We start from the raw sequence: 24,723 nt of genomic DNA, 5'->3' as shown, positions 1-24,723 counted from the left end.
TTTAATCTCCTGCAACGTGAACATTTTTTCACTGTAAGAGCAATAACATTTTGGAACTCATTACCAAAGGAGGTAGTGAATGCCAATACCCTAGATACATTTAAAAATTATTTGGATACATTTCTGTCAATAAAAAATTCATGGATATGATTGCTAGTATTAAGTGGGTCACCTTTTAGTGGGATTATTTAAGCTTAACTGGAGCTTTTTGTATAGGTTGAACTCGATGGACTTCTGTCTCTTTTTCAACCTCATCTACTATGTTACACCAGCACAAATAACCGCAGTGGCTTACATCCTATAGTAAACCATTAGTAAAGCATTCATTACAAGGTGTACTACACCAGCACAGATAACCGCAGCTGCTTACATCCTATAGTAAACCATTAGTAAATTATTCATTACAAGGTGTACTAGCTGCTTACATACTATAGCAAACCATTAGTAAAGCATTCATTACAAGGTGTACTACACCAGCACAGATAACCGCAGCTGCTTACATCCTATAGTAAACCATTAGTAAATTATTCATTACAAGGTGTACTAGCTGCTTACATCCTATAGCAAACCATTAGTAAAGCATTCATTACAAGGTGTACTACACCAGCACAGATAACAGCAGCGGCTTACATCCTATAGCAAACCATTAGTAAAGCATTCATTACAAGGTGACATGACCGTGCCGTACTAAGTATGATGTATAAGTACTCGGCTGAAACCTTAATAAAAATGATAGCATATGTGTAATGCTGTGATGTCATTTCTATACTCATGCAGGTTTCAGTTACATTCTCTAAAATCTCAACAAGATATGAGTCCAATTTGTGAAGTTATGTGTTTTCAGTTCTATATAACACTGGTTTTCTTTATTTAAATCTGAACCAAAAGTGTGAGCTCCAGTAGGGTACTGATTGCTTTTAACTTGAATACATTTTCTTTTCACTTTGTTTTTCTGCTTTTTTAGGTCGGCACTATGGCGTCCAGTGCAGAAAAGCTAACCTTCCCGGTCTTTCCAATCACTGATCTAGTCAATTTCTTAAAGCAAAGCATTCTAACTGGAACTGAAGCCAAAAGCTTAGCCAAAAATGACCTGTATCCTAACCCAAAGGTAAGTACTGTGTAAGCTGTAGGGCACATTGCTGTCTGACAGCACTGTCCCATTGTATGCATAAAACTGGTGATGTCAGGAGTACTTGCATGTTTTCTATAGTAACGATCAGTCTATCTTTATTTAAAGGGTCAGTCTACTCCAGAATTCTTATTGTTTAAAAAGATAGATAATGCCTTTATTACCCATTCCCCAATTTTGTATAGCCAACACTGTTATATTAATATACTTTTCTCTTGTAAGGTGTATCCAGTCCACGGGTTCATCCTTTACTTGTGGGATATTCTCCTTCCCAACAGGAAGTGGCAAAGAGAGGACACAGCAGAGCTGTCCATATAGCTCCCCCTCTAGCTCCACCCCCCAGTCATTCTCTTTGCCGGATCTAAGCAATCGGAAGGGTAAAGTGAATGTGGTGTTAGAATTGTAGTTTTTATTTTCTACAAGCAAAAGTTTGTTATTTTAAATGGTACCGGTGTGTACTATTTACTCTCTAGCAGAAAGGAGATGAAGATTTCTGCAGGGAGGAAGATGATTTTAGCATGTTGTAACTAAAATCCACTGCTGTTCCCACAAAGGACTGAGGAGTACAAGAAAACTTCAGTTGGGGGGAACGGTTTGCAGGTTAGGCTGCAATAAGGTATGTTCAGTAATTTTTTTTTCTAGACAAGACTGTGATAATGCTGGAAAAGACTGATAATATCCCGATGAGGGAAGGGTAAGCTGTATTCAGAGACTCAGTAAGGAATTGCAAGCTTACATAACAGGGCTAGTTTATGCTGGTTGACACTACTTAATGGCAAACGGTTTTTTTTTTATTGAAAATATCGTTTTTTGAGACACTTTGAAGGTTCCTTTGGGTTTCTTTCAGGGGTTGTTGCCCACATGGCTATTATTGAAGCACTTAGGAGTGTTTCTTTAGGCCTCACAGCACCGGAGTAAGGTGGGAGGGGCCTAATTTTGCGCCTCAGATGCACAGTTAATTTTGACTAGAAGTTCAGGCTGTTTCACATGGAGGGTCCTGCTGCAGTTTGAGGGCCTATAAGAAGCTTTTTCCCCACAAATCTGGTTCCTAAGGGCAGGTAGTGCCACAGCAGAGCTGTGGCAAGGTGCTGAAGGTTTTTTAACCGGTTTGTTGGCTTACTGTCGATCCGGTTTGGGCATTAAGGGGTTAATCGTTTTTATTGCTAGTGGTGCAATCTTACTAATGCTTTAGGTACATACTGTAAAAATTTTGAAGTTTGCTGCATTTTTCACTGTTCTGAAAAATTGTGCCCTTTTTAATCTCTTAAAGGCACAGTGACATTTTTTTTCAAAGTGTGTTTTTTACTTGATTAAAGTGTTTTCCAAGCCTGTTTGTGTTACTACTAGTCTGTTAAACATGTCTGACACCAAGGAAAATCCTTGTTCAATCTGTTTAGAAGCCATAGTGGAACCCCCTCTCAGAATGTGTCCCACTTGTACTGATATGTCTATACACTTTAAAGAACATATTGTTGCACTTAAAAATGTGGCCCAAGATGATTCTCAGACAGAAGGTAACGAGGTTAGCCCGTCAACCTCTCCCCAAGTGTCACAACCAGTTACGCCCGCTCAAGCGACGCCTAGCACCTCTAGTGCGTCTAGCTCTTTTACCTTGCAAGATTTGGCGGCAGTTATGAATAATACCCTCTGTGTTTTTATCTAAACTGCCCGTGTTACCTGCAAAGCGTGATAGCTCTGTTTTAAGAACAGATTCTGAGCATTGACGCTTTAGTAGCCGTATCCGATATACCCTCACAACGCTCTGAAGTGGGGGCGAGGGATTTGCAGTCTGAGGGAGAAATTTCCGATTCGGGAAAGGTTGCTCCTCAGACAGATTCAGATACGTTGGTTTTTAAATTTAAACTAGAACACCTCCGCTTATTACTCAGGGAGGTATTAGTTACTCTGGATGACTGTGACCCTTTGGTGGTCCCAGAGAAATTGTGTAAAATGGACAAGTACCTAGAAGTTCCTGTTTACACGGATATGTTCCCGGTCCCTAAGAGGATTGCGGATATAGTAACTAGGGAGTGGGATAGACCAGGTATTCCGTTTGTTCCCCCTCCTGTTTTTAAGAAAATGTTCCCCATATCTGAAACCACGCGGGACTCGTGGCAGACGGTCCCTAAGGTGGAGGGGGCTGTTTCTTCACTTGCTAATCGCACAACCATACCAATTGAGGACAGTTGTGCTTTTTTTTTTTTTTTTTTTTTTTTAATTTTGTTTTTATTGAGGTATTAAAATCAGGCTTACAAATCAGTAAACAAACATGCAAAGGGAGTTACAATATATCACAAAAAGCAGAGTACTCATTCACAGTGCCTGATCACAGGGAAACCTTCCAGAATGATCTTAGAAGGCCTCTCTTGGACCTCACAGGTTTAACATATAAAGAAGGTGGTGTAATAAATTGAAGAGACCACTTTTGGGACCCATTGTGAAAACCTCAGTTTTTAGGAAAAGGAAGTACATGAACAAGCATCTCGCTCTTACAAGTAAACAGTATTTGATTCATAAAAGTGCATTACATACTGAGTGTACATACAACAACATTATTACCAAATGATATATCACACCAGTTGTACATGAAGTTCCTCCTTTTTCTATTTTATTATGTTTTCCTTGTTTGGGAGAACATTGTGGTGTCTCGCCTATTGTGTAATAAAACTTTGATATATTTTCTCCCCATTAAGAAACATATCGGCCACTTTTGGACCGCTGAATATCAGGTAGGATTAGGGTGGGGAATGTGAGGGACGAGAATTGCTGTGCCACTTTTGGGCTCAGATTATGAGTTTAACGTTCATAATACCAACACATAGAACACATTGCTTATAGGAACCTGTTGGATCTGCACTATCGAAAAACATACCATCTAATATCTGGCAGCTTGGGCTCTCCTCAGTAGCTGCAAAACATGTTATAGGGGATATCTAATGTGTGTGCTGAGGAACTAGTAAAACATTAGTTAGGGCCTTTTATATGACACCAAAATACATATTGTTAAGGGGCTGGTATGGGAAAGTGAAACTGTGACATCTAAAGTAGCATGTAGCACAAAACATTATCAATAAAGAACAACCATTTACATCTGACTTAAGGTTTTGCAAACATTTCTCGAGTGAGATTATATGTAATACTGCAGTGTCCTAGTAAGTAATGACCCCTCAACCTATACATTCTGCATCTGAACAAGTGCAAAAAAGACACAGTAGGGCTAGGTAAATGTTAATTAAAACTGATGGCGTACACGGCCTCTAAGGGGGGCAAACAGATAAAATGTAGGGCAGGATCATCCTTGGGCTTTAGGGGAACAGTTCAGCAGTGTCCCATAATTGAAAGTCAAAAGAATCTAGCGTAGGGATTAACTGCCAGCGGTCAGAGGCTTCATATCCTGCAATCCCCACCTGCCAATTTCTGCTAACCAATGCCGGTGCGGAAAGTATGTACGGCACCTGGGGTGCCCGAAAAACAAAGAAAGTACCTGGGGACTGACAGCACTCCGCTGTGTAAAGTGCGACTCCCACATCTGCAAGGAAGACAGATCCAGCAACCATACGAACCCCCAGGTGATGGCTGCAGACCGAACACTGCCCTCTTCTTCTCGTGTCTGCTCTGGGCTGTCGGATTGGGAGATTTCCTCTGGATAGGCCATACTGTGTAGATTTCTCTGGCTACTAGCCGATGTCGCCCGCCCCTGTGTGTGAGCCGGTAAGGGATTCGTTCTCCAGCAGTCAGGGGTACCAGAGTACACGGTGGTGGTACGGCGCCATCTTGTGTGGGGAGAGACCCAGCAAGCACGTACCCGCTCTCTGCTGGTGCCCCGCTGTAGGGGCCAGAGTTGCTTCCTTTTGAGGGATGTGACTGAAGGTCCGGATAGCTGCCTGTAGTTAGTGGAGTGTTCTGAAGAGCCAGGGGTGCTCCTTGCTCTCCGACATCTGCCTCCTCACTGTCAGTGGAGTCGGGGTCCGCCTTAGGCCCAATTGTGGGTAAGCTGCATGCTTTAATTACCTCCATGTCCTCATTGTCGCCCTTCGGCTTGTCACTGAGACTGTTGCTTAGTTGTGTACTGGGCAGGCTCAGATCAACCCACTGCTTGGAGAGTCCGTGGTCCCTAACCCCTTCTGCCACTGTTAGATCAGGTTCAGCAATGGGGTTATTTCTCTCATATGCCCATGCCGCCTTCATCTTCTTCGTTAGCTGCAGGAAGTGTTCGTTTAAGAGATTGCATATCTCTTCAATTAGAAGTGCTGCATCAGATTCCATGTTGCTAAAGTTGACAGTGTCTTTGCACTGCATACCCGGCTTGCAAGATACCGGGGGGGGTGTTGAGAGCCTCTCACTCTAGTGACTGCCTTAGGCCTCAACGTTCTGGATCGGTTGCTCAGTGTGGTAGTCCCAATATTTTGATATCAATCGAATCAGCTTGATGAGTAGGTTTTATATATCAGGGTGAGGTAGTTGGATGGTCCTCATGAACAACAATAGAAGGCAAACTGTTGATGCTTCACTCAGAGCAACCGATATTGCTTCCATTCAAGGTGCTGCCCAGAGACACGCCCCCGACAGTTGTGCTTTTAAAGACCCTATGGTTAAAAAAATTAGAGGGTTTACTTAAGAATTTTTGTTCATCAAGGTTTTCTTCTCCAACCTATAGCGTGCATTGTTCCTGTAACTACTGCAGCTGCTTTCTGGTTCGAGGCGCTGGAAGATGCGCTCCAGATGGAGACCTCATGAGGATATTATGGACAGAATTAAGGCTCTTAAGCTGGCTAATTCTTTTATCACAGATGCTGCTTTCCAACTAGCTAAGTTAGCGGCAAAGAATTCAGATTTTGAAATTCTGGCGCGCAGGGCGCCATGGCTCAAGTCTTGGTCGGCCGATGTGTCGTCAAAATCCAAACTGCTGAACATCCCTTTCAAAGGCAAGACCTTTTTTGGGCCTGAATTGAAAGAGATTATCTCAGAAATCACTGGGGGAAAAGGCCATGCTCTCCCTCAGGACAAATCCTTTAAGACAAAGAACAAACAAAATAATTTTCGTTCCTTTCGAAATTTCAGGAGCGGTCTCGCTTCATCCTCCCCTGCTGCGAAGCAAGAGGGTAACACTTCACAACCCAGGGCAGCCTGGAAACCTTACAAGGGTAAACAGGCCAAGAAGCCTGCAGCTGCCCCCAAGACAGCATGAAGGGGTAGCCCCCGATCCGGGATCGGATCTAGTAGGGGGCAGACTCTCTCTCTCTTTGCTCAGGCCTGGGCAAGAGACGTACACGATCCCTGGGCCTTAGAGATTATATCCCAGGGATATCTTCTAGAATTCAAGGACTCCCCTCCAAGGGGAAGGTTCCATATTTTTCGTCTGTCTACAGACACAACAAAGAAAGAGGCGTTCTTACGCTGTGTAGAAGATATAAATACAATGGGAGTGATCCACCCAGTTCCTATTGCGGAACAAGGGCTGGGGTTTTACTCAAACCTGTTTGTGGTTCCCAAAAAAGAAGGAACTTTCAGACCAATCCTGGATCTCAAAATTCTAAACAAATTCCTCAGAGTCCCATCATTCAAGATGGAGACCATTTGGAAAATCTTACCAATGATCCAGGAGGGTCAATATATGACTACCGTGGATCTAAAGGATGCATATCTACACATTCCTATCCACAAAGATCATCACCAGTTTCTCAGGTTCGCCTTTCTGGACAAGCATTATCAGTTTGTGGCTCTCCCTTTCGGGTTGGCCACTTCTCCCAGAATTTTCACAAAGGTGCTAGGGTCCCTCCTGGCGGTGCTAAGACCGCGGGGCATAGCAGTGGCGCCTTATCTAGACGACATCTTAATTCAGGCGTCGACTTTCCAAAGAGTCAAGTCTCACACGGAAATTGTAGTGACCTTTCTGAGGTCTCACGGGTGGAAGGTGAACATCAAAAAGAGTTCTCTCTTCCCCCTCACGAGAGTTCCCTTCCTGGGAACACTAATAGACACGGTAGAAATTAAAATATTTCTGACGGAGGTCAGAAAGTTAACTCTTAACTACTTGCCGAGCTCTTCATTCCATTCCTCGGCCATCTGTAGCTCAGTGCATGGAGACAATCGGATTAATGGTAGCGGCAATGGACATAGTCCCTTTCTCTTGTTAAGTGTATCCAGTCTACGGATCATCCATTACTTGTGGGATATTCTCCTTCCCAACAGGAAGTTGCAAGAGGATCACCCACAGCAGAGCTGCTATATAGCTCCTCCTCCTCACTGCCATATCCAGTCATTCTCTTGCAACTCTCAACTAAGATGGAGGTCGTAAGAGGACTGTGGTGTTTTATACTTAGTTTATTTCTTCAATCAAAAGTTTATTTTTAAATGGTACTGGAGTGTACTGTTTATCTCGGGCAGTATTTAGAAGAAGAATCTGCCTGCGTTTTCTATGATCTTAGCAGAAGTAACTAAGATCCTTTAATGTTCTCACATATTCTGAGGAGTGAGGTAACTTCAGAGGGGGAATAGCGTGCAGGTTTTCCTGCAATAAGGTATGTGCAGTTAAAATATTTTTCTAGGGATGGAATTTGCTAGAAAATGCTGCTGATACCGAAGTAATGTAAGTAAAGCCTTAAATGCAGTGATAGCGACTGGTATCAGGCTTATTAATAGAGATACATACTCTTATAAAAGTGTATTTTAAAACGTTTGCTGGCATGTTTAATAGTTTTTTTTCATATGTTTGGTGATAAAACTTATTGGGGCCTAGTTTTTTCCACATGGCTGGCTTGAATTTTGCCTAGAAACAGTTCCCTGAGGCTTCCCACTGTTGTAATATGAGTGGGAGGGGCCTATTTTGGCGTTTTTTTTTGCACAGCAAAAATTAGACACAGACATCCAGCTTCTTCCTGCATGATCCAGGACTTCTCTGAAGGGCTCAAAAGTCGTATTGAGGGAGGTAAAAAGCCACAGTAGAGCTGTGGCAGTTGTTGTGACTGTTTAAAAAACGTTTTTGTCATTTGTTATTACGTTTTTGGTATTAAGGGGTTAATCATCCATTTGCAAGTGGGTGCAATGCTCTGCTAACTTATTACATACACTGTAAAAATTTCGTTAGTGTAACTGCATTTTTTCACTTATTTCAAAATTTGGGAAAATTTGTGTTTCTTAAAGGCGCAGTAACGTTTTTTTATATTGCTTGTAAACTTGTTTTAAAGTGTTTTCCAAGCTTGCTAGTCTCATTGCTAGTCTTTTTAAACATGTCTAACACAGAGGAACCTACTTGTTCATTATGTTTGAAAGCCATGGTGGGGCCCCATAGGAGAATGTGTACTTAATGTATTGATTTCACCTTAAACAGTAAAGATCAGTCTTTATCTATAAAAGAATTATCACCAGAGGGTTCTGTCGAGGGGGAAGTTATGCCGACTAACTCTCCCCACGTGTCAGACCCTTCGCCTCCCGCTCAGGGGACGCACGCTAATATGGCGCCAATTACATCAGGGACGCCCATAGCGATTACCTTGCAGGACATGGCTGCAATCATGAATAATACCCTGTCAGAGGTATTATCTAGATTGCCTGAATTAAGAGGCAAGCGCGATAGCTCTGGGGTTAGGAGAGATACAGAGCGCGCAAATGCTGTTAGAGCCATGTCTGATACTGCGTCACAATATGCAGAACATGAGGACGGAGAGCTTCAGTCTGTGGGTGACATCTCTGACTCGGGGAAACCTGATTCAGAGATTTCTAATTTTAAATTTAAGCTTGAGAACCTCCGTGTATTGCTTGGGGAGGTATTAGCTGCTCTGAATGACTGTAACACAGTTGCAATTCCAGAGAAATTATGTAGGCTGGATAGATACTATGCGGTGCCGGTGTGTACTGACGTTTTTCCTATACCTAAAAGGCTTACAGAAATTATTAGCAAGGAGTGGGATAGACCCAGTGTGCCCTTTTCCCCACCTCCTATATTTAGAAAAATGTTTCCAATAGACGCCACTACACGGGAATTATGGCAGACGGTCCCTAAGGTGGAGGGAGCAGTTTCTACTTTAGCATAGCGTACCACTATCCCGGTTGAGGACAGTTGTGCTTTTTCAGATCCAATGGATAAAAAATTAGAGGGTTACCTTAAGAAAATGTTTATTCAACAAGGTTTTATTTTACAGCCCCTTGCATGCATTGCGCCTGTCACTGCTGCGGCGGCATTCTGGTTTGAGGCCCTGGAAGAGACCATCCAGACAGCTCCATTGAATGAAATTATTGACAAGCTTAGAACGCTTAAGCTAGCTAACTCATTTGTTTCTGATGCCATTGTTCATTTGACTAAACTAACGGCTAAGAATTCCGGATTCGCCATCCAGGCGCGTAGGGCGCTATGGCTTAAATCCTGGTCAGCTGACGTGACTTCAAAGTCTAAATTACTCAACATTCCTTTCAAGGGGTAGACCTTATTCGGGCCTGGCTTGAAGGAAATTATTGCTGACATTACTGGAGGCAAGGGTCATACCCTTCCTCAGGACAGGGCCAAATCAAAGGCCAAACAGTCTAATTTTCATGCCTTTCGAAATTTCAAGGCAGGAGCAGCATCAACTTCCTCCGCTTCAAAACAAGAGGGAACTGTTGCTCATTCCTGACAGGCCTGGAAACCTAACCAGTCCTGGAACAAGGGCAAGCAGGCCAGAAAGCCTGCTGCTGCCCCCAAGACAGCATGAAGGAACGGCCCCCTATCCGGAAACGGATCTAGTGGGGGGCAGACTTTCTCTCTTCGCCCAGGCGTGGGCAAGAGATGTTCAGGATCCCTGGGCGTTGGAGATCATATCTCAGGGATATCTTCTGGACTTCAAAGCTTCTCCACAAGGGAGATTTTATCTTTCAAGGTTATCAGCAAACCAGATAAAGAAAGAGGCATTCCTAAGCTGTGTGCAAGACCTCCTAGTAATGGGAGTGATCCATCCAGTTCCGCAGACGGAACAGGGATAGGGATTTTATTCAAATCTGTTTGTGGTTCCCAAGAAAGAGGGAACCTTCAGACCAATCTTGGATCTAAAGATCTTAAACAAATTCCTCAGTTCCATCATTCAAAATGGAAACTATTCGGACCATCCTACCCGTGATCCAAGAGGGTCAGTACATGACCACAGTGGACTTAAAGGATGCCTACCTTCACATACCGATTCACAAAGATCATCATCGGTTCCTAAGGTTTGCCTTTCTAGACAGGCATTACCAATTTGTAGCTCTTCCCTTCGGGTTGGCCACTGCCCCGAGAATTGTTACAACGGTTCTGGGCTCACTTCTGGCGGCTCTAAGACCGCGAGGCATAGCGGTGGCTCCGTATCTAGACGACATCCTGATACAGGCGTCAAGCTTTCAAATTGCCAAGTCTCATACAGAGATAGTTCTGGCATTTCTGAGGTCGCATGGGTGGAAAGTGAACGTGGAAGAGAGTTCTCTATCACCACTCACAAGAGTCTCCTTCCTAGGGACTCTTATAGATTCTGTAGAGATGAAAATTTACCTGACTGAGTCCAGGTTATCAAAACTTCTAAATGCTTGCCGTGTCCTTTATTCCATTCCACGTCCGTCAGTGGCTCAGTGCATGGAAGTAATCGGCTTAATGGTAGCGGCAATGGACATAGTGCCATTTGCGCGCCTGCATCTCAGACCGCTGCAATTATGCATGCTAAGTCAGTGGAATGGGGATTACTCAGATTTGTCCCCTCTACTAAATCTGGATCAAGAGACCAGAGATTCTCTTCTCTGGTGGCTTTCTCGGGTCCATCTGTCCAAGGGTATGACCTTTCGCAGGCCAGATTGGACGATTGTAACAACAGATGCCAGCCTTCTAGGTTGGGGCGCAGTCTGGAACTCCCTGAAGGCTCAGGGATCGTGGACTCAGGAGGAGAAACTCCTCCCAATAAATATTCTGGAGTTAAGAGCAATATTCAATGCTCTTCTAGCTTGGCCTCAGCTAGCAACACTGAGGTTCATCAGATTTCAGTCGGACAACATCACGACTGTGGCTTACATCAACCATCAAGGGGGAACCAGGAGTTCCCTAGCGATGTTAGAAGTCTCCAAGATAATTCGCTGGGCAGAGTCTCACTCTTGCCACCTGTCAGCGATCCACATCCCAGGCGTAGAGAACTGGGAGGCGGATTTTCTAAGACTTTTCATCCAGGGGAGTGGGAACTCCATCCGGAGGTGTTTGCTCAACTGGTCCATCGTTGGGGCAAACAGAACTGGATCTCATGGCGTCTCGCCAGAACACCAAGCTTCCTTGTTATGGATCCAGGTCCAGGGACCCGGGAGCAACGCTGATAGATGCTCTAGCAGCTCCTTGGTTCTTCAACTTGACCTATGTGTTTCCACCGTTTCCTCTGCTCCCTCGACTGATTGCCAAAATCAAACAGGAGAGAGCATCTGTGATTCTGATAGCGCCTGCGTGGCCACGCAGGACCTGGTATGCAGACCTAGTATGCAGACCTAGTGGACATGTCATCTCTTCCACCATGGACTCTGCCTCTGAGGCAGGACCTTCTAATACAAGGTCCTTTCAATCATCCGAATCTAATTTCTCTGAGACTGACTGCATGGAGATTGAACGCTTGATTCTATCAAGGCGTGGCTTCTCCGAGTCAGTCATTGATACCTTTTTAATACAGGCTCGGAAGCCTGTCACCAGGAAAATCTACCATAAGATATGGCGTAAATATCTTTATTGGTGTGAATCCAAGAGTTACTCATGGAGTAAGGTTAGGATTCCTAGGATATTGTCCTTTCTCCAAGAGGGTTTGGACAAAGGCTTATCAGCTAGTTCTTTAAAAGGACAGATCTCTGCTCTGTCCTTTTCCACAAGCGTCTGGCAGAAGTTCCAGACGTCCAGGCATTTTGTCAGGCTTTGGTTAGGATTAAGCCTGTGTTTAAAACTGTTGCTCCCCCATGGAGCTTAAACTTGGTTCTTAAAGTTCTTCAGGGAATTCCGTTTGAACCCCTTCATTCCGTTGATATTAAACTTTTATCTTGGAAAGTTCTGTTTTTGATGGCTATTTCCTCGGCTCGAAGAGTCTCTGAGTTATCGGCCTTACATTGTGATTCTCCTTATCTGATTTTTCATTCAGACAAGGTAGTTCTGCGTACCAAACCTGGGTTTTTACCTAAGGTGGTTTCTAACAGGAATATCAATCAAGAGATTGTTGTTCCATCATTGTGTCCTAATCCTTCAAAGAAGGAACGTCTTTTGCATAATCTGGACGTAGTCCGTGCCTTGAAGTTTTACTTACAGGCTACTAAAGATTTTCGTCAAACATCTGCCCTGTTTGTCGTTTACTCTGGACAGAGGAGAGGTCAAAAAGCTTCGGCAACCTCTCTCTCCTTTTGGCTTCGGAGCATAATACGCTTAGCCTATGAGACTGCTGGACAGCAGCCCCCTGAAAGGATTACAGCTCATTCTACTAGAGCTGTGGCTTCCACCTGGGCCTTTAAAAATGAGGCCTCTGTTGAACAGATTTGCAAGGCTGCGACTTGGTCTTCGCTTCACAACTTTTCCAAATTTTACAAATTTGATACTTTTGCTTCTTCGGAGGCTGTTTTTGGGAGAAAGGTTCTACAGGCAGTGGTTCCTTCCGTTTAAGTTCCTGCCTTGTCCCTCCCATCATCCGTGTACTTTAGCTTTGGTATTGGTATCCCACAAGTAATGGATGATCCGTGGACTGGATACACTTAACAAGAGAAAACATAATTTATGCTTACCTGATAAATTTATTTCTCTTGTAGTGTATCCAGTCCATGGCCCGCCCTGTCCTTTTAAGGCAGGTCTAAATTTTAATTAAACTACAGTCACCACTGCACCCTATGGTTTCTCCTTTCTCGTCTTGTTTCAGTCGAATGACTGGATATGGCAGTGAGGGGAGGAGCTATATAGCAGCTCTGCTGTGGGTGATCCTCTTGCAACTTCCTGTTGGGAAGGAGAATATCCCACAAGTAATGGATGATCCGTGGACTGGATACACTACAAGAGAAATAAATTTATCAGGTAAGCATAAATTATGTTTTTGCACTGATACACCTCAGACCACTGCAACTATGCATGCTCAGACAGTGGAATGTGGATTATGCAGAAATGTCTCCTCAAATACAGTTGGACCAGGGGACCAGAGATTCTCTTCTCTGGTGGTTGTCTCAGGATCACCTGGCTCAGGGAATGTGTTTCCGCAGACCAGAGTGGATCATCGTAACGACCGACGCTGGGGTGCTGTCTGGGACTCCCTGAAAGCTCAGGGCTTATGGTCTCGGAAAGAAGCTCTTCTTCCGATAAACATTCTGGAACTGAGGGCGATATTCAACGCTCTTCAGGCATGGCCTCAGCTAGCTGCGGCCAAATTCATCAGATTTCAGTCGGACAACATCACGACTGTAGCTTACATCAACCATCAAGGGGGAACAAGAAGTCCCCTAGCAATGATGGAAGTAACCAAAATAATCAGGTGGGCGGAGGATTACTCTTGCCACCTCTCAGCAATTCACATCTCAGGAGTAGACAACTGGGAAGCGGATTTTCTAAGTCGTCAGACTTTTCATCCGGGGGAGTGGGAACTCCACCCGGAGGTATTTGCCCAGCTGGTTCAGCAATGGTGCACTCCAGAATTGGATCTGATGGCATCCTGTCAGAATGCCAAACTTCCTCTTTATGGGTCCAGGTCCCGGGATCCCCAGGCGGTGCTGATAGATGCTCTAGCAGTGCCTTGGTCCTTCAATCTGGCCTATGTTTTTCCACCTCCTTCCTCGTCTGGTTGCCAGAATCAAGCAGGAGAGGGCGTCGGTGATTCTAATAGCGCCTGCGTGGCCACGCAGGACTTGGTATGCAGACCTAGTGGACTTGTCATCTGTTCCACCATGGACACTGCCAATGAGGCAGGACCTTCTAATACAAGGTCCTTTCAAACATCCAAATCTAATTTCTCTGCGTCTGACTGCTTGGAGATTGAACGCCTAATTCTATCAAAGCGTGGTTTCTCTGAGTCTGTTATCGATACCCTGATTCAGGCTAGAAAGCCTGTCGCCAGGAAAATCTACCATAAGATTTGGCGAAAATATCTTTGTTGGTTCGAATCCAAGGGTTACTCATGGAGTAAGATTAGGATTCCCAGGATATTGTCCTTTCTCCAAGAAGGATTGGAGAAAGGATTATCAGCTAGTTCCTTAAAAGGACAGATATCTGCTTTGTCTATTCTTTTACACAAACGTCTGGCTGAGGTACCAGACGTTCAAGCGTTTAGTCAGAATCAAGCCTGTTTATAGACCTGTGGCTCCGCCATGGAGTCTGAATTTAGTTCTTTCAGTTCTACAAGGGGTTCCGTTTGAACCTTTACATTCCATTGATATTAAGCTTTTATCTTGGAAAGTTTTGTTTTTGGTAGCTATCTCTTCTGCTCGAAGAGTGTCAGAGTTATCTGCTTTACAGTGTGATTCACCTTACCTGGTTTTCCATGCAGATAAGGTAGTTTTGCGTACCAAACCCGGTTTTCTTCCTAAGGTTGTGTCTAATAAGAATATTAACCAGGAAATTGTTGTTCCTTCTCTGTGTCCTAATCCTTCTTCAAAGAAGGAACGTCTGTTACACAATCTTGATGTGGTTCGTGCTTTAAAGTTCTATTTACAAGCAACTAAGGATTTCAGACAAACAACTTCATTGTTTGTTATCTATTCTGGTAAGAGGAGAGGTCAGAAGGCGACTGCTACCTCTCTTTCCTTTTGGTTGAAAAGCATCATCCGTCTGGCCTATGAGACTGCTGGCCAGCAGCCTCCTGAAACAATTACTGCTCATTCTACCAGAGCAGTGGCTTCCACATGGGCTTTTATAAATGAGGCTTCTGTTGAACAGATTTGTAAGGCTGCGACTTGGTCTTCTCTGCATACTTTTTCCAAATTTTACAAATTCGATACTTTTGCTTCTTCGGAGGCTATTTTTGGGAGAGAGGTTTTACGAGCAGTGGTGCCTTCCGTTTACGGTACCTGTCTTGTTCCCTCCCTTCATCCGTGTCCTAAAGCTTTGGTATTGGTATCCCACAAGTAAAGGATGAACCCGTGGACTGGATACACCTTACAAGAGAAAACAGATTTTATGCTTACCTGATAAATTTCTTTCTCTTGTGGTGTATCCAGTCCACAGCCCGCCCTGGCTATTAGTCAGGTAGATTTTTGGTTTAAACTACAGTCACCACTGCACCCTATGGTTTCTCCTTTTTCCTCCTAACCTTCGGTCGAATGACTGGGGGGTGGAGCTAGAGGGGGAGCTATATGGACAGCTCTGCTGTGTGCTCTCTTTGCCACTTCCTGTTGGGAAGGAGAATATCCCACAAGTAAAGGATGAACTCGTGGACTGGATACACAACACAAGAGAGAAATTTATCAGGTAAGCATAAATTCTGTTTTTACGCACAATGCCGCATCACTAGTTTAGTAGTCTCAGGACAGTATAAAGGTGATTACTAAACTCACCATATCTTAGGAAAGAAAACAAAATGTATGCTTACCTGATAAATTTCTTTCTTTCCGGATATGGCCCCGCCCTTTATTTTAAGACCATTATTTTTGACTAAGCCTCAGGCACCTACACCTTTTGTGTTACTACTTTTTCTCCATTACCCTTCGGTCGAATGACTGGAGGTTTGTGGGAGGGGGAGTGATACTTAGCAGCTTGGCTGTGGTGCTCTTTGCCGCCTCCTGCTGGTCAGAAGTGTTATTCCCAACAGTAAATTATTACACCGTGGACTCACCATATCCGGAAATAAATTTATCAGGTAAGCATACATTTTTGTTTTTATGTACTTCTGGGAACATGGGAATAAGAACTGTACACAATACGCACAATGATGCATCACTAGTTTAGTAGTTACCTTTATACTGTCCTGTTTATGTACTTCTGGGAACATGGGAATAAGAACTGTGCACAATGATGCATCACTAGTTTAGTAGTTGCCTTTATACTGTCCTGTTTATGTACTTCTGGGAACATGGGAATAAGAACTGTACACAATACGCACAATGACACATCACTAGTTTAGTAGTTACCTTTATACTGTCCTTATTCCCATGTTCCCAGAAGTACATAAACAGGACAGTATAAAGGTAACTACTAAACTAGTGATGCATCATTGTGCGTATTGTGTACAGTTCTTATTCCCATGTTCCCAGAAGTACAGAAACAGAACTGTACACAATACGCACAATGACGCATCACTAGTTTAGTAGTTACCTTTATACTGTCCTGTTTCTGTACTTCTGGGAACATGGGAATAAGAACTGTACACAATGACACATCACTAGTTTAGTAGTTACCTTTATACTGTCCTGTTTATGTACTTCTGGGAATAAGAACTGTACACAATGACACATCACTAGTTTAGTAGTTACCTTTATACTGTCCTGTTTATGTACTTCTGGGAATAAGAACTGTACACAATGACACATCACTAGTTTAGTAGTTACCTTTATACTGTCCTGTTTATGTACTTCTGGGAACATGGGAATAAGAACTGTACCCTATACATACAATGACACATCACTAGTTTAGTAGTTACCTGTATACTGTCCTGTTTATGTACTTCTGGGAACATGGGAATAAGAACTGTACACAATGACGCATCACTAGTTTAGTAGTTACCTTTATACTGTCCTGTTTCTGTACTTCTGGGAACATGGGAATAAGAACTGTACCCTATACATACAATGACACATCACTAGTTTAGTAGTTACCTGTATACTGTCCTGTTTATGTACTTCTGGGAACATGGGAATAAGAACTGTACACAATGACGCATCACTAGTTTAGTAGTTACCTTTATACTGTCCTGTTTCTGTACTTCTGGGAACATGGGAATAAGAACTGTACCCTATACACACAATGACACATCACTAGTTTAGTAGTTACCTTTATACTGTCCTGTTTATGTACTTCTGGGAACATGGGAATAAACTGTACACAATGCATCACTAGTTTAGTAGTTACCTTTTATACTGTCCTGTTTCTGTACTTCTGGGAACATGGGAATAAGAACTGTACACAATGACACATCACTAGTTTAGTAGTTACCTTTATACTGTCCTGTTTATGTACTTCTGGGAATAAGAACTGTACACAATGACACATCACTAGTTTAGTAGTTACCTTTATACTGTCCTGTTTATGTACTTCTGGGAATAAGAACTGTACACAATGACACATCACTAGTTTAGTAGTTACCTTTATACTGTCCTGTTTATGTACTTCTGGGAACATGGGAATAAGAACTGTACACAATACGCACAATGATGCATCACTAGTTTAGTAGTTACCTTTATACTGTCCTGTTTATGTACTTCTGGGAACATGGGAATAAGAACTGTACACAATACGCACAATGATGCATCACTAGTTTAGCAGTTACCTTTATACTGTCCTGTTTATGTACTTCTGGGAACATGGGAATAAGAACTGTACACAATACGCACAATGACACATCACTAGTTTAGTAGTTACCTTTATACTGTCCTGTTTATGTACTTCTGGGAACATGGGAATAAGAACTGTACACAATACGCACAATGACACATCACTAGTTTAGTAGTCACCTTTATACTGTTCTTATTCCCATGTTCCCAGAAGTACATAAACAGGACAGTATAAAGGTAACTACTAAACTAGTGATGCATCATTGTGCGTATTGTGTACAGTTCTTATTCCCATGTTCCCAGAAGTACAGAAACAGAACTGTACACAATACGCACAATGATGCATCACTAGTTTAGCAGTTACCTTTATACTGTCCTGTTTATGTACTTCTGGGAACATGGGAATAAGAACTGTACCCTATACGCACAATGACACATCACTAGTTTAGTAGTTACCTTTATACTGTCCTGTTTATGTACTTCTGGGAATAAGAACTGTACACAATGACACATCACTAGTTTAGTAGTTACCTTTATACTGTCCTGTTTATGTACTTCTGGGAACATGGGAATAAGAACTGTACCCTATACATACAATGACACATCACTAGTTTAGTAGTTACCTGTATACTGTCCTGTTTATGTACTTCTGGGAACATGGGAATAAGAACTGTACACAATGACGCATCACTAGTTTAGTAGTTACCTTTATACTGTCCTGTTTCTGTACTTCTGGGAACATGGGAATAAGAACTGTACCCTATACACACAATGACGCATCACTAGTTTAGTAGTTACCTGTATACTGTCCTGTTTATGTACTTCTGGGAACATGGGAATAAACTGTACACAATGCATCACTAGTTTAGTAGTTACCTTTTATACTGTCCTGTTTCTGTACTTCTGGGAACATGGGAATAAGAACTGTACACAATGACACATCACTAGTTTAGTAGTTACCTTTATACTGTCCTGTTTATGTACTTCTGGGAATAAGAACTGTACACAATGACACATCACTAGTTTAGTAGTTACCTTTATACTGTCCTGTTTATGTACTTCTGAGAACATGGGAATAAGAACTGTACACAATACGCACAATGATGCATCACTAGTTTAGTAGTTACCTTTATACTGTCCTGTTTATGTACTTCTGGGAACATGGGAATAAGAACTGTGCACAATGATGCATCACTAGTTTAGTAGTTACCTTTATACTGTCCTGTTTATGTACTTCTGGGAACATGGGAATAAGAACTGTACCCTATACATACAATGACACATCACTAGTTTAGTAGTTACCTGTATACTGTCCTGTTTATGTACTTCTGGGAACATGGGAATAAGAACTGTACACAATGACGCATCACTAGTTTAGTAGTTACCTTTATACTGTCCTGTTTCTGTACTTCTGGGAACATGGGAATAAGAACTGTACCCTATACACACAATGACGCATCACTAGTTTAGTAGTTACCTGTATACTGTCCTGTTTATGTACTTCTGGGAACATGGGAATAAACTGTACACAATGCATCACTAGTTTAGTAGTTACCTTTTATACTGTCCTGTTTCTGTACTTCTGGGAACATGGGAATAAGAACTGTACACAATGACACATCACTAGTTTAGTAGTTACCTTTATACTGTCCTGTTTATGTACTTCTGGGAATAAGAACTGTACACAATGACACATCACTAGTTTAGTAGTTACCTTTATACTGTCCTGTTTATGTACTTCTGAGAACATGGGAATAAGAACTGTACACAATACGCACAATGATGCATCACTAGTTTAGTAGTTACCTTTATACTGTCCTGTTTATGTACTTCTGGGAACATGGGAATAAGAACTGTACACAATACGCACAATGATGCATCACTAGTTTAGCAGTTACCTTTATACTGTCCTGTTTATGTACTTCTGGGAACATGGGAATAAGAACTGTACACAATACGCACAATGACACATCACTAGTTTAGTAGTCACCTTTATACTGTTCTTATTCCCATGTTCCCAGAAGTACATAAACAGGACAGTATAAAGGTGACTACTAAACTAGTGATGTGTCATTGTGTACAGTTCTTATTCCCATGTTCCCAGAAGTACAGAAACAGAACTGTACACAATACACACAATGACACATCACTAGTTTAGTAGTCACCTTTATACTGTCCTGTTTATGTACTTCTGGGAACATGGGAATAAGAACTGTACACAATGACACATCACTAGTTTAGTAGTTACCTTTATACTGTCCTGTTTATGTACTTCTGGGAATAAGAACTGTACACAATGACACATCACTAGTTTAGTAGTTACCTTTATACTGTCCTGTTTATGTACTTCTGGGAACATGGGAATAAGAACTGTACACAATGACACATCACTAGTTTAGTAGTTACCTTTATACTGTCCTGTTTATGTACTTCTGGGAATAAGAACTGTACACAATGACACATCACTAGTTTAGTAGTTACCTTTATACTGTCCTGTTTATGTACTTCTGGGAACATGGGAATAAGAACTGTACCCTATACATACAATGACACATCACTAGTTTAGTAGTTACCTGTATACTGTCCTGTTTATGTACTTCTGGGAACATGGGAATAAGAACTGTGCACAATGATGCATCACTAGTTTAGTAGTTACCTTTATACTGTCCTGTTTATGTACTTCTGGGAACATGGGAATAAGAACTGTGTCATTGTGCGTATTGTGTACAGTTCTTATTCCCATGTTCCCAGAAGTACATAAACAGGACAGTATAAAGGTAACTGCTAAACTAGTGATGTGTCATTGTGTACAGTTTATTCCCATGTTCCCAGAAGTACATAAACAGGACAGTATAAAGGTAACTACTAAACTAGTGATGTGTCATTGTGCGTATTGTGTACATCACTAGTTTAGTAGTTACCTTTATACTGTCCTGTTTATGTACTTCTGGGAACATGGGAATAAACTGTACACAATGACGCATCACTAGTTTAGTAGTTACCTTTATACTGTCCTGTTTATGTACTTCTGGGAACATGGGAATAAGAACTGTACACAATACGCACAATGATGCATCACTAGTTTAGTAGTTACCTTTATACTGTCCTGTTTCTGTACTTCTGGGAACATGGGAGTGAACTGTACATAATACGCACAATGAAGCATAATTGACGCTTATCTCTCTCTAGTGTTTTTTTTCTGCTGCTAGTTCCAGTCTTATCAAGCTCCCTACAGGTCTGTGTTACTGTAGTGTTTTTTTTTATCAAACTTCCAGTTATGGACTTATAATCTTTTTATTGTCAGTAAAGTGCTATTGAGTGTGAAATCTTTTCCTTTCATAATCATATGTCTGTCTGCACTGCTGGAACTTATGGCTGTTGTAAGTGTGGAGCTACACCACAAAACTAGGTCACTAGTTGTTGGATAAATAGTTTTTACATTTTGCACATGGTTGTCTCAATGCAGTCCATTGTATTTCTAGGCTGAAGTTGTACAGAGGATATACATGCGGGTCCTGATGGAAGTCTTTAATTACAGCATGGAGCAGTTCTTTATGGTAAGACGCAGTGACCTTGTCCGTAGAGTGAGGGCTTAGGTTACACCATGACATTGGATCCTGTTTGTCCTAAAATGAACAGATTTTGGAGGCTGATTGAGCATTGGCTGAGAAGATTGATGCGTAAGCAATTAATCATTGTCCTGGGCAATAATCTTAGTGTTCAATTGAACTGAAGGAAGTAGGCAGACATTTTAATTCATGAATAGTGTTGCTGTTGATGAGATATCATCATGTCACATCGACCTGCCCCCCCCCTCCCCCAGAACAGAAGAGCAGGGTACACAGTTAAAGGGACAGTCACAACCAGAATTGTTGTTGTTTAAAAAGATAATCCCTTTATTACCCATTCCCCAGTTTTGCATTACCAACACATTTATAATACACATTTTACCTCTTTGATTACCTTGTGTATATATTCCTCTTTAAACTGCCCCTCTACTTCAGTTCTTTTGACACTTGCATTTTAGCCAATCAGTGCTTATTTCTAGGTAACTTCACGTGCCTGAGCTCAATGTTATCTATGACGCATGAACTAACGCCCTCTAGTGGTGAAAAACTGTCAAAATTCATTCAGTTTAGAGGTGGCCTTCAAGGTCTAAGAAATTAGCATATGAGCCTACCTAGGTTTAGCTTTCAACTAACAATACCAAGAGAACAAAGCAAAATTGGTGATAAATGTAAATAGTAAAGTTGTTTAAAATAACATGCCCTATTGGAATCATGAATGTTTATTTTGGAGTTGACTGTCCCTTTAAGAACAGACCAATGTTTGGAGGAGATACAAAGATGGGAGGTTTGTGTCCTCATTATAAACCTAGATGATGGCCCCACTCTTCATCATTTGAGAGGTAGGGAGTAGAGACACCTCTGCAGTGTAGGGGATGCATCATTTTCATGTACATAAATGTAGTTTTCTTTACTTTAGGCACAGGTTGACTTATTTTGTAACCGGAAGCTCTGGCAGAATGGTTTTTATTAAAGCTGTTTGCAATCTTGGCTATACCATTTTTTTTTTTTTAAACTTTGATGGCAATACCAAGTTTGTATTATGACTGAATTTTCATGATTTTTTTTTTTAGCTGTAACCTTTTGTAGTTTCCTTTTTAATAGCTAAAGCTTTACCATGGTACAAGCCTGTTGTCTCTTCACTAACTGAACCAGAGAATATCTATCCTTTGTTTAACCTGCAATCCCTATCCGTTGCCAAATGTTTCCTAATTAAATCAAGTCTGTTTTTAATAAGGAAGATAAGAGTAAGAATCTGCTTTGAGGCACTTAAAGGGACATTAAACCCATTTTTTTCTTTTGATTCATATCAAACCTACAAATTTAAACAACTTGCCATACTTCTATTAAATTTGCGTCCTCTTGTTATTTTTTGTTGAAGTAAATTAGAATTGAAATGTGTGTTTTATGTCCTTTTTTAAAGTGCTTATTGGGCTGTATTCTACTAATGATTTAGTTCCCTGTGATCTTTTCACTGCTTAGGAAATAATACATTTATGAAAACATTTGCACCCACCTTGTAATAAAATCGGTTGCCACCTTTTGAGATTTTGCTTTTTTATTTTTTTCAGGTGCCTATGAGTCTCGACACCCAGTACCCACAGCTACTTGAAGGGTTTGCAGCAATTTCCAATATTGCAAAGCTCATGTAAGTGATAGGACTGCAAAATAAAGACAGTAGAACTCTAAATTTTAAATGAGCACAGATTCCCAAACCCTAAGACCCTTCCCACCTCACCAAGTTTCTCAATCTTTACTTTGCCTAGTCTTTACTTTGCCTCCTCTGGAGGTGGTCAAAGAATGAAGATGCACATTTGATTCTTCAAAAAGATGGGTTCTCAGATTAATTTGAGGCCGTTGCTTGTTGGAGGTATGTACTTGGAGTATTGGAAGTGACCTATATTTCTCCTACATTGGTGTGTCCGGTCCACGGCTTCATCCTTACTTGTGGGAATATTCTCTTCCCCCACAGGAAATGGCAAAGGGAGCACACCGCAAAAGCTGTCCATATAGCCCCCCCTCTGGCTCCGCCCCCCAGTCATTCTCTTTGCCTGCTCTGAACAAGTAGCATCTCCACGGGGATGGTAAAGAGTATGTGGTGTTAGTTGTAGTTTTATTTCTTCTATCAAGAGTTTGTTATTTTAAAATAGTGCCGGTTTGTACTATTTACTCTACAACAGAAAGTGATGAAGAGTTCTGTTAAAAGAATGATTTTAGCACCAGTAACTAAAATCCATTGCTGTTACCACGCAGGACTGTTGAAACCAGAGAACTTCAGTTGGGGGTAACAGTTTGCAGACTTATCTGCTTCAGGTATGACCAGTCTCTTTTCTAACACATAGTAATGCTAGAAGACTGTCAGTTTTCCCTTATGGGACCGGTAAGCCATTTCCTTAGACTCAGTAACAGATTAAAGGCTTATAAATTGGGCTCTATACTGGTTGACACTATTGTGGGCTAAATCGATTTGCTTATATCATATTCTTATGACATTTGGAGTGTTTTATGAACTTAGAAACACTTTTGGGAACGTTTTAATTATGCCTGGCATTGGACGCCTAATCTAGTCAGAAAGGCCCCTTCACTCTGGTATGCAGAGGGAGGAGGCCTCATTTTCGCGCCTCAGTTGCGCAGTTACTTCCAAAGGCAGTGCATGCAGCTTCATGTGAGAGGGTCCTGTGGCTGAGAAACAGACTCCGGAAGGCTTATTTCTGTGGTGAATAACCCCTAAGGAAGGTAAAAGCCGCAGCAAAGTATGTGGCAGGGACTGTAGTGTGTTTAAACCGGTTAATTGAACAATTAGCTCCGGTTTGCTTATTTAAGGGTCTAGAAACTTCATATTTGGTGTGCAATACTTTCAAAGCGTTAAGACACTGGGGTGTAAATTTTATAAAGATCGGATATTTCCTTCATAGTTTTTTGAACATTCAGAAATAAAGTGTGTTCCTTTTATTATTTAAAGAGACAGTAACGGTTTTGTGTAAAATCGTTTTTATTGCATTAATAGCCTGCCTAACATGTCTGTACCTTCAGATAGCATATGTTCTGTGTGTATGGAGGCCAAGGTAGTTCCCCCTTTAAATGTATGTGCAAATTGTGCCATGGCGTCCAAACAAAGTAAGGACAGTACTGTCACATTTAATAAGGTTGCCCAAGATGATTCTTCAAATGAAGGTAGTGGGGATAGTTAATCATCCTCTCCTTCTGTGTCAACACCAGTTTTGCCCGCGCAGGCGATACCTAGTACTTCTAGCGCGCCAATGCTTGTTACTATGCAGCAATTAACAGCAGTAATGGATAATTATATAGCAAATCTTTTATCCAAACTGCCAGCATTTCCCAGAAAGCGTGATTGCTCAGTTTTAAATAGAGGATGAGCAAGTTGGCGCTGACGATAATTTATCTGTTATACCCTCACATCAATCTGAGTTGGCAGTGAGGGAGGGTCTGTCTGAGGGAGAAATTTCTGATTCAGGAAAAATTTCTCAGCAGGCAGAACCTGATATTGTGGCATTAAAATTTAAGCTAGAACATCTCCGCGCTCTGCTTAAGGAGGTGCTAGCTACTCTTGATGCTTGTGATACTTTGGTGATTCCAGAGAAGTTGTGCAAAATGGACAAA

General features: G+C 41.8%; 1 protein-coding gene across 1 annotated transcript in view; it reads left to right on the top strand.

Annotated features, from left to right (window-relative positions):
- LOC128641174 (kinetochore protein Nuf2-B-like) overlaps positions 1-24,723 on the top strand; it is a 42,974-nt gene that overhangs the window by 1,834 nt on the left and 16,417 nt on the right. Inside the window, exons 2-4 of the mRNA XM_053693742.1 lie at positions 965-1,108; positions 21,019-21,093; positions 22,674-22,750. Of these exons, the coding sequence (XP_053549717.1) occupies positions 974-1,108; positions 21,019-21,093; positions 22,674-22,750 (287 nt within the window). The 5' untranslated portion in view covers positions 965-973. The remainder of the gene's footprint in view (positions 1-964; positions 1,109-21,018; positions 21,094-22,673; positions 22,751-24,723) is intronic.

This window comes from Bombina bombina, chromosome 10 (assembly GCF_027579735.1).
Source record: "Bombina bombina isolate aBomBom1 chromosome 10, aBomBom1.pri, whole genome shotgun sequence".
Classification (NCBI taxonomy): Eukaryota; Metazoa; Chordata; class Amphibia; order Anura; family Bombinatoridae; genus Bombina; species Bombina bombina.
Note: the sequence above shows the minus strand (reverse complement) of the source record. Positions and strands in the feature narration are given on the sequence as shown.